The sequence below is a fragment of the Vanacampus margaritifer genome, chromosome 6, assembly GCF_051991255.1.
Source record: "Vanacampus margaritifer isolate UIUO_Vmar chromosome 6, RoL_Vmar_1.0, whole genome shotgun sequence".
In the NCBI taxonomy this organism is placed as follows: domain Eukaryota; kingdom Metazoa; phylum Chordata; class Actinopteri; order Syngnathiformes; family Syngnathidae; genus Vanacampus; species Vanacampus margaritifer.
The window spans coordinates 22,865,996-22,876,512 of record NC_135437.1 but is presented as its reverse complement, the minus strand read 5'-3'; the positions used below and the strand labels follow the sequence as shown (position 1 = coordinate 22,876,512).

General features: G+C 38.7%; 1 protein-coding gene across 3 annotated transcripts in view; it reads right to left on the bottom strand.

Moving 5' to 3' along the window:
- Nucleotides 1-253: 253 nt before the first annotated feature.
- Nucleotides 254-10,517, bottom strand: part of dnaaf4 (dynein axonemal assembly factor 4) — a 42,223-nt gene continuing 31,959 nt past the window's right edge. Inside the window, exons 2-11 of one of the 3 annotated variants that reach the window (XM_077568965.1) lie at nucleotides 10,073-10,200; nucleotides 9,686-9,833; nucleotides 8,847-8,980; nucleotides 7,648-7,864; nucleotides 5,243-5,388; nucleotides 4,374-4,483; nucleotides 4,136-4,289; nucleotides 2,355-2,460; nucleotides 1,347-1,485; nucleotides 254-402 (exon numbers count right to left, since the gene is read on the bottom strand). In XM_077568965.1, the coding sequence (XP_077425091.1) occupies nucleotides 1,367-1,485; nucleotides 2,355-2,460; nucleotides 4,136-4,289; nucleotides 4,374-4,483; nucleotides 5,243-5,388; nucleotides 7,648-7,864; nucleotides 8,847-8,980; nucleotides 9,686-9,833; nucleotides 10,073-10,200 (1,262 nt within the window). In that variant the 3' untranslated portion in view covers nucleotides 254-402; nucleotides 1,347-1,366. The other 2 variants (XM_077568967.1, XM_077568966.1) reach the window with 2 other exon arrangements.

Genomic DNA, 10,517 nt, shown 5'->3' with positions numbered 1-10,517 from the left:
CCAAAATGTATAATATTTCAGGCTTCTAAGATAAAGATAATTTTTTTTATTATTATTTTTTTTTTGTGAAGAATCAACGCCAAGTAAGATATTTGAAGCAGAACAAAATTTGGGGGATAATTTAAGCTTTTTGTTTGTTTGTTTACAAAATGATACCTGAAAAGGTAGGCCTATGTGAAATTATTCAGCCCCAAGTTGACACTTTGTAAAACCACACACAAAAAAAAAGAAGAAATAAAGAAGGCTTATGATATCAGTTTCACACAGAGGACTTTAATGTTGCTGTCATGGTCTCAATTACTGTAGGTACAGGTCAGTGCCTCTTCCACAATCCTAGAAATGATCCTTCTGTCCAATTGGTACGTTTTTTCCATCACAGTCAGTTGGGATGAGGTTGATTGTCTGGACAAAGTAGTCAATGAATCTTCACCAAGCAGTGTCTTTCCAACACATCCTTACACAATAAGAAGTGATTTTGTGTTTAATTGTTTCTAGAGAATTGCAGTCCCAAGTTTGTGGTAATTTGCTGTCCCCCTTTGGTGAATTGAGGCTCTCACACATAATAAACTTTATTATCTGCTTTATTGTGCTCTATTAATAAAGCATCATAAGGCTCTAAAATTCTATGACATAATTACTTATAAGCTATTTATTAATGTACAGTATATGGTAAATGATTTTAATGAAGAGATTCTTAGTATAAATAGAGCCGTGCACAATGCAATGCCATACAAATTCAAAACAAAATAAAAACTATAATAAAAAATCCCAAACTATTATAAACCTGGTGTCAACACTACCTTTCATCTGCTAAGGCAAATGGAAATGAAATATTAAGTATTAAATATTATTAAATGTTAAATAAGGAAAGTGATGCTATTCCAGTGTAGCGCTTGTCCTTATTGGGTTGGTGAGGGTGCTGAAGCTTCTCACGGTCACCGTGACCTAACTTTAGGCAAGCTGCGGGATGCACCCTGGTTTGGTCGCCACCCAGTTTCAGTAATTTATTTCCATGTTTCAAAATGACCAAATCACTACATTTCTTCTTCCTGAGTCGAAACCTTTTATTTTCAGTATACAGAGAGAGCAGTGTATACATGTCATACGTACAGTACTGTACATATAAAAAGCCTACCCAGCCCAGTTCAAATGACAGGTGGTGTCCCTTTAAGGGGGCGCGGCCTTGTGAGTGACGTCAGAAGCGCTGACTCCAACTCAAGTCATTTATATGGTTATTCAGTATTTGCGTCTTCTCCATGCTCTTTGGTGTTTTCTCATTTTGTATTTGTGTGTTAGCCCCATTCAAAAAAACTGCTAAATACCACATTGACTAAAAAAACAACAACCTTTTTCAGTATCATGGCTTTCACTTTGCCACAGGTTCTTCTGCACTGCCTTGTATGATGTCCCTAATTTGGTGTGTGTCCGCCTGCAGTGCTTCATTGTTTGGGTCAATCTTCAAAGCAGTTTGGTATTCTTGTAATCCTGTGGAAAGAGTTAGCTGAGTTAATATCAGGATAGCCCAATAGGTGTGCGTTCTTCCCCCCCAAAAAGAAAAAAGGTCACGATAACTCTCGCTATGTGGCTTACTAAGGGTGTAATGCAAAACAATTTAAATAATAAACTTGGTTTTGATAACGAACCAAATCAACATTTTACATTTGAATGTCATTACATTTTAAAATCACTACATCCTTGAATCATGTCACACTCCATGTATTAAGATATGTATTCAATAATCTTTTATGAGAGATGCACACCAGGTTCAAATTGCTATAAAACGGTTTGATGTTGCTGATATATCGTTTAAAAAAAATCAATTAACTTGAATTTGGATTTTGGAGAGCTTTATACAAAAATAATGAATATTATTTTTTACTGCAGTGATGGGCAGCAACTCATATTATAGTGAACCCATTATATTTGGCATTTGCTAATGTTCAATAAAATATTGTAATTATTTTAGCGCCATCTTGTGGCATCATGGTGCCAAGGAACTTTAGTTGACGTCACAATCCTGTTTTGTTGCTGCCGCTGCTTTGGTTTTTACTTTGCTACTTTGACTTTGCTGCCATCTTGTGGGCAGAAAGTTGATAGTTTCAATTACTTTTTGTTTTTTTATGGTAAGATACTGCGTCTTCAGCCAGTGCCATTGATGAAGTGTTTTGCTGTATCAAAATTTGATTGTCAATATTCCAGTTTGAACATATTATGCAACAGTACTTTACTTACAGTACAATTTCCTACTAAAGTCTGATGAGAACAGTTGCTGTTTAGTGAGCGGGTTGTTAATTTGAGTGCTTTGATATACGACTCTGCTTAGTCAGACTCGGTCCGCGTGGTGCATTTCAGACCTTCCGCATAGAGCTGCAGCTGGCAGAAAGCAGAGCCTCGACGCACGTGAGCTCTCGCTCGGGCAGCCGCATTGGCAGAAACGGCTGGAGTCAGCAGTTCAAGAGCCTGCAGAGAAAGATCCACTTCAGCCTTAACCACCGCACAAATACATTTTGAAATACAGCATTATAATAAAACCTGGACAGGATATAAATTTACTCAGAGGCCATTTTCAAACCTTAGACGAGTGTTGTGCAGTATTTGACTACAGGAGCCCGAGACTACGGTTAACATGGACCCTATGAGGACGAGCGGTATAGAATAATATTACCTTAATATTAATAATAATAAACAATGGCGTCTCTCAATCCACCAAAATCATTATCGGGTTAATGCCTTTTTGATGTAATAGGCGTAGAATTATAATATCGTATCGTGAGCTTAGTACAGTATTCTCACAGTTCAATGTTTAATGATTAGTACTTCAGTGTAGAATTTTAAGACCAAACAATGTTTCCTATGCATAAATCTGACTGTGAAAGTCTGGCTGTCATTATTTAGAGTGTGCCTCATATTTATATTACTTACGTTGCTTCATGAGATGTGTCACACACAAAAATCTTTGCTGTGCAACTGGCTGTGAGGAGCTTTTTTAATTTATTTTAAATAAAGACTGATTTCAACATTGAATAAGTTTAAATCTACAGGAGCCATTTTTATTAGTGTATTGACTGGCAAGGGATTCCATGCCAGTTGCATGAAAAGCTCTATTGGAAATCACTTATGTGCAATAAATCATAACTTAGTATCAAGTTTCCACCTTCACATTTCAACCAAGTCCCAAGTTACTGTGGCAAAAATCAAGCCAAGTCGATTTCAAGCAAGTCAAGTCATTAAGTGAAGCAAGTCATAAACAGTGGCTACCTGTCAATCGAAGGTGCGAGGGACAATATTTAAATAATGATTAATGATTACAATTAAATACTTAAAATGTATTTTGTTTATCTGCGGTGTCTCAAAGGAGCACATACCTCTAGTACGTGTGCACAGAGAATCGCTTATATATACTCTCGTTAAAAATTTGACAAGCGTAGTTGGCCCTCGTGCAATACACAAATATTAGGCACCATGTTGGGCGCCAATTTCCACTGCCCACAGCCAATAACATTTAAATGGAATTACTGCTCTTGCTGATCTGAACAGGAGCCTCATCCAACATGGACGCCACATTTACACAGCCGGCCGTCAACATATATACATGGCAGCCATATTGGATGAAGCTCAACCAGGCTTTTGCAGCATATCGTCGCTGCTATGTGAAAAACACTTATGTCCATTTTTGTCATTTTTAAAATTTTTATGTTTTGGAGATGAAACTGAATGCAGACATCCCTAAAACGTTAAAATGTATTTAAAAAAATGGATGTGAGTATTTTTCACATAGCAGTGACGATATTCAAGTTTTGTCTTCTTATTCAACAGTGAAAACTCTATCAGATTTCACTGCTAGAGTACAATACTGACATATACTATATAATGATACTCACTTCAAAACTCACATTCTGGCTAATACCAAAACATGCCTGTCAAAATTCACTTGTATATAAATATAAACCATAAACAATGCCTTTAAGTGCCATCACTTTGTTTACTTTTTGATAAGTATTGCTGTTGATGTAACAATAATTTGCTGCCTTTCAAATTGCCCGAATACTAGTTTAGTGTTTCTTTGTTACTTGCCAACCTACTAAAATCACACCAAATTAATCAGGCATATAAATAACATTGCAACCATTGTGACCTGAGAGGAGTCCTCAATGGCTTTGTGAAAGTTCCGTAGCTTGAGATGACACGCAGCCCTGTTTGAAAACAAAGCTGGGATCTTTCTGTTGAGTCTGATCGCCAGGTTGTAGGCATTCAACGCACTCAAGTAGTTTCCAGCTGCAAAACATTTGCTTGGGGAAAGAAATATTTTATTTAGTAGTCTCCTACACCACAAGTCAGCACCTACGATAGTTATCAATGACGACTTGACTTACTTTCCTTTCTCCTTCAACCAGTCGGGATTCCTTTCCTCCTCCCTCAAGTCCTTCAGCTCATCAAGATCTGCATTGACCGCACGCCTGGCCTCGGCTTGCTTTTTCAGCCACTGCGGTTAGTGGAGCAGCACAGGTGTTGGGTGCAATTCTTAATTTTTTGTTAGAGTTTGTTTGGCGTCAATGGAAACATATGCACGGCAACACATTAAGCCAGGAGTGACCAAGTCCGGTCCTCGAGAGCCCTGTTTTCCATGTGTATCTCCACTAACGCACCTGATTCATGATCAGGATAATTATCAGGCTTCTGCAAAGCTTGCTGATGAGCTGATGACTGGATTCAGCTGCTTGAAGGAGGGAGGCATGGAAAACAAGCTGGATAGGGGCTCTCAAGGACCGGACTTGCACCTTTTGTATTAAACGTTTCTGGTGCAAAGATGTGGCAGCTTATGAGTTTGTGTTTCTGCTTATTACAAGCTACTGGGATGCTTGCTGGAGGAACCCCCCCCCCTTTTTTTTTATTATTATTTTTTTTTAAACGTGTGATAACGTGGGTTGGTGTACTAGGTCTATTCAATAATTGGATTGGAAAGTCATCCAAAGTTGTGACTTTTTAAAAGGTGAAAGGACAGCTCCTTTGGCCAATGCTGTGGTGTGCCGACCATTATCTTGAGCGATTCAACTAACTTGACGTCATTCCAGCAGAGGGCAAGTATATTTTCAAGATGTATTTTCATGCTGCCATTGTTATGTGTTAGCCTAGCGACCAGAAGTTAGCACGCCAGCACATCCCAGACGCAGAAATTGTGTGTGCTTTGAGTCCATTCATGGAGTTGGGACAGTTTTGAGTCTGGACTAAAATATGATGTTACCTCTTCTTCCTCCTCAACTCGTGACTCTCTGAGGGCTGTCGGGAAAACTCGAGGAGTGAATGAGACCTGAATGTTTCCTGGAACTCTGGGAGCAGGAAGATCCATTTGCTTTTTCTTTCGCTCAGCTTCACTGACACTTTCTTCATCTAAATGCAAGAATGAAATTTGCATCTACAACTATGTACAGTTCTCATTATAAAAGAGCACAGTTCAATATAGATAGTTGATAGACAACCATAAGGTTTCCTTCTAATGTGGGCCCATTGATAGCAAATTTCAATGTGCCCACACAAAAATATAATATTTCAACAAATGATTTTCATGGTCCATCAACATTCTGAAAATTGCTCGTGCCAGTGTTATTTTTGGTTTACATTATGTTTAGTTTTGTCATGTTTTCCCTGTAGCCATTTTATTATGTCCTGTGCGTTAAGTTTTTGTTTCGATTTGTTCTTGTCAGCAAAGTCTGTTCGTGTCTACCAATAAATGTCCATCCATCCATCCATCGCAAAACCGGGGTCAGGTCGCAGGGGCAGCAGCTTCAGCAAGGAAGCCCAGACTTCCCTCTCCCCAGCCACTTCAACCAGCTCCTCTGGCGGGATCCCGAGGCGTTCCCAGGCCAGCCGAGAGACATTGTCTCTCTAGCGTGTCCTGGGTCGTGCCCGAGTCCTCCCGCTGTTGGGACATTCCCGAAACATTTCTCCAGGGAGGCCTCCAGGTGGCATCTGAAACAGATGCCCGAGCCACCTCAACTGGTTCTTCGCAACGCGGAGGTAAAAGCGGCTTGACACTGAGTCCCTCCTGGATGACCGAGCTTCTCATCCTATCTAGATAGATATAAGATAGCTGAATGGTACACACAAGCGACCAGTCTGACGAGTCTTCTTCTTTTCCTTTCGGCTTTTCCCTTCAGGGGTCGCCACAGCGAATCGGTTGCCTCCATCTAACCCTGTCCTGTGCATCCTCTGCTCTAACACCAACTACCTTCATGTCCTCTTTAACTACATCCATAAACCTTCTCTTCGGTCTTCCTCAATACCTTCTGCCTGGCATTTGGAAATTCAGCATCCTTCTGCCAATATACTCACTATCTCTCCTCTGGACATGTCTAAACCATCTCAGTCTGGCCTCTCTGACTTGATCTCCAAAGCCTCTAACATGTGCTGTCCCTCTGATGTACTCATTCCTGATTCTATCCATCCTGGTCACTCCCAAAGAGAACCGCAGCACCTTAATCTCTGTCACCTCCATCTCTGCCTTCTGTCTTTTTCTCAGTGGCAATGTCTCCAGACCAAACAACATCGCTGGTCTCACCACAGTTTTATAAACCTTTCCTTTCATTTGAGCTGAAACTCTTCACACCTGACACTTTTCTCCACCCGTTTCAGCCTGCCTGCACATGCTTTTTCACTTCTTTTCCACACTCTGCATTGCTCTGGACTGTTGACCCCAAATACTTTAACTCCTCCACCTTCTTGGTCTCTTCTCCCTGTAACCTAACTCTTCCACTTGGGTCCCTTCCATTCACACACAGATACTTTAAAAAATATTTAAAATCATCCCCAAAGACATACTGGTGCTCAGAAATATGTCCTACCTGTCTCCCTGATCACATTTGCTGTAGTTGTCCAGCGATCTGGAAGCACCTCCTGACCATCCAGAGCCCGTCTCAACTCCTTCCTGAAAGTCATACAACACTTTTCCCTTTTCAGCTTCCACCATTTCGTCCTCTTCTCTGCCTTTGCCGTCTTTGTCTTCCTCACCACCAGAGTCATCCTACACACTACCATCCTATGCTGTCTGGCTACACTCTCACCTACCACTATTTTGCAGTCGCTGATCTCCTTCAGATTACACCGTCTACACAAGATGTAGTCTACCTGTGTACTCCTACCTCCATTCTTGTAGGTCACCCTATGTTCCTGCCTCTTCTGGAAGAAAGTATTCACGACAGCCATTTCCATTCTTTTTGCAAAGTCAACCACCATCTGTCCTTCTGCGTTCCTCTCCTGGATACCAAACTTGCCCATCGCCTCCTCATCACCTCTGTTTCCTGCACCAACGTGCCCATTGAAGTCTGCACCGATGACAACTCTCTCACTTCTAGGGATGCTCTGCATAATTTCATCAATGTCCAACCAAAAAGTTATCTTTCTCCTCCAGCTCACATCCTACCTGTGGCGCATACCCACTAACCCACCAAGTGACCAGTCTGATGAGTAACAGGTCACGAACAAGACAAAGACATAAGAAAATGGGCACAGGGAAATCATGATGAAACAAGAAACCAAATTAAATACAATCTAAACCAAATAAAAAACACAGATCATGAGATGGATAAAACCTTACTTTACAGACAGGGTATATCTTTTTTTTTTTTTTTTTAGAACTCTTACATTACTCACCAAATATGGCCTTTCCTCCACCTGATTTGCCATTCTCACTGTTGTGTTTCACAGCTTTTACTTTATTTAAATGATTGGTCTGAGTTTGGCGTTTGAGTCGCGCCTCTTCCTCAGCTTTCTTGTTCTCCTTCAGCTGCCATGCTTCGAGTTCAGCCGTGGTTCGCGCTCGTTCAGCATCCTTCATTTTCTGGATTCGTTCTCGTTCTTCACTTTCAATCTATCACCAGATAGTAAAAGTGGTTATAAAGGACTGCGCAAAGACTTAGACCTGTTCAATCTTTTGGTTTTATTAAAGACTGTTACTTAATAGCATTCAATACTGTTTTCAAAATGGTAAATAGTAGGACAGATACAGCAAAAAAATCCACAATGCATTAGCTGTTTTCACAATGGCCATTTAAGCTGGTATTGTGATTGCTCATTCCTGTCTTGCTGCTCTGTATGTAAAATGCCAATGCAGGTTAGGGAGTTAATTCAACTTCTGATTTTGTTACTTTACGAGGGAGTGAGTGAGAAGTGGGTGAGCGGAATGTAAAGTTTAACACCTGATTTGTCTTCAAAACATTTGTCACATTGGGCTGATTTTGCCATGCATCTAATTGTCTGAATGTGAAAAAATGCAACATTAAATTATTTTGGTGAGATCTGGATTTTGGTGAGAACTAGATAAAGGCACATTCAACTTTCCCTTACTATTCTTGGTGAATATTGAGCGTGCAAAAAAGCAAATCGATAGAATGAGGAGCAAAAATCTGCAAGTAATTAATGCTCCATCCTCAAGATATTTACAATTGCCTACAGACTTAAACACACTAAATTTGTTTAATTGAAGCCCCTCAAGTCACTTCAACATACTTCCTTGGCATCAAGATGCCACAAGATGGAAGCTCGTCATCTTAATTCAGCATGTCACAACACGGCACCCAAGTATTACTCTTATTGTTTTGGCATGAGCACAAAAACAGTTAATAAGTTAGTTTTCCATAAATAATGGAGAATAGGTTCAAAGAACAAAAACTAAAATATGCAGGGTTTACGCTATTCAGAAATGTATTGTTTGAATCATTCATCACACAATCAATACGACAAATAATGGAGACTCATTTGTGTCATCAGTGGATATATATATATATATATATTATATATATATATATATATTTATTTTAAACATTCTTTTAGAAAACCAAAGGGTTTCTTACATTCATCATTGTCTTCAGAGTATATTTCTTCTCGTTGTGCTTTTTCTCCGATCTGTTTTTGGTCTCTGCAGCAAGCTTTTCCTGCATATTGGACAGAGCTCGCTCTCGGATTTCCCTTTTTGTTTCTTTATCATCTGAAACAGAGCAGAAAGAAAAAAAGTCATACTCCAATAGGAGAATTTGCAATAACATTTTAACAGTTAATCTTAAAAGTTAATAGAAACAAAAGTCTTCTTTTATGTATATATATATATATATATTTACCATCGGAAATATTTTTGAATTTAAATTGTATATTAAATTTACTGAGCTGCCAGTCATCATACAATGGGCAAAAATGATTTATACTGTGTGTGTGTGTGTGTGTGTGTGTGTGTATATATATATATATATATATATATATATATATATATATATATATATATATATATATATATATATATATATATATATATTAAAAATTCAGCAGGTCTCAGTAACCCTATGAGCAAATTATTTTAATAAATCTCTCATGTTATGTTGTCGGTTTAAGAAAAAGCTGTATTTTCAAAGTAATTGTTCCCATCTGTCCGTTCTATAATTTTTTATGTTGGAAAATGTTAAATACACAAGTTAGATGAACTAGTTTCCCATATTCACAGAAATATATTTTCATTTTTATTAAAAAATAAATAAATAAATAAATGAATGTAGTAGACACAATTTGGAAGGGAAAATTGGTTTTCCAAATATTTGACTCCTGGTTGGCTCATTATTGACTTATTTGCGACGAATGAAGTATGGTATCCATACCATAGAAGGTAAAAAAGTATGACAATAAATGAGACATGCAATCTTACATGTGCTTATTGACAAATTTTCCCACTGTTTGTTAGTCCTCTTTGACAAACTGATCACTGCAACTCCGTCTCCAATCTTTGCTGAGCTTTGCTCATCATCAACAAGCTCAGAAGGGAACACTTCCAACAGGAATGGTGGGAAATGAACCTAATGAAAACAGATCACAAATCTAATATGTATCAACCAGAATGGTGGGAATAGAACCTATTGAAAACAAATCACAAACTGTTTTATGCTTATAAGCAGGATTTTATTGCATTATTATATTTTATTTTATTTTTTAAATCTCACCAAGTAACTTGGCTATAATGATAAGTGTCAGTGTATGCAATGTGTGTGTTAGTCAGTTACTAAAAAACTAATGCGTTTGTTTAGCTCGATTATACCTTCAGGTACTCGTCTGACGAGACGATGTCCACCTTCTTGGCTCCTTTCAGAGGCACGCTGATAAAAACCATTGACTCTGTCTGCGTCCACGAGTGGTCTGTCACGAGCAGAGGCATCTGGTCGGGGCCTACATTATACAAAGCGCAGGCGGATTCGACACAAACTTTCATTTACACCGAAACCAACCAAGCACCGAAACACTGACTTTTGTTACCTGGCACTTTAAATTAGGACGACGTTCTTTCTTTACAATTTTCTGTTAGTTTATTTAATTGGTGGTATTTCTGGTTATGTATTATCACTTACTGTCGAATAAAACTTACAAGTCACGCTTAATTTATGATTCAAAACGACTTTATTGCGACGTAAATGTGACAGGCAAAAGGCTACCGGAAATAGTACAACAGAGTCTTGTCGCTATGGAGACCATGGAGCCTGAATGTT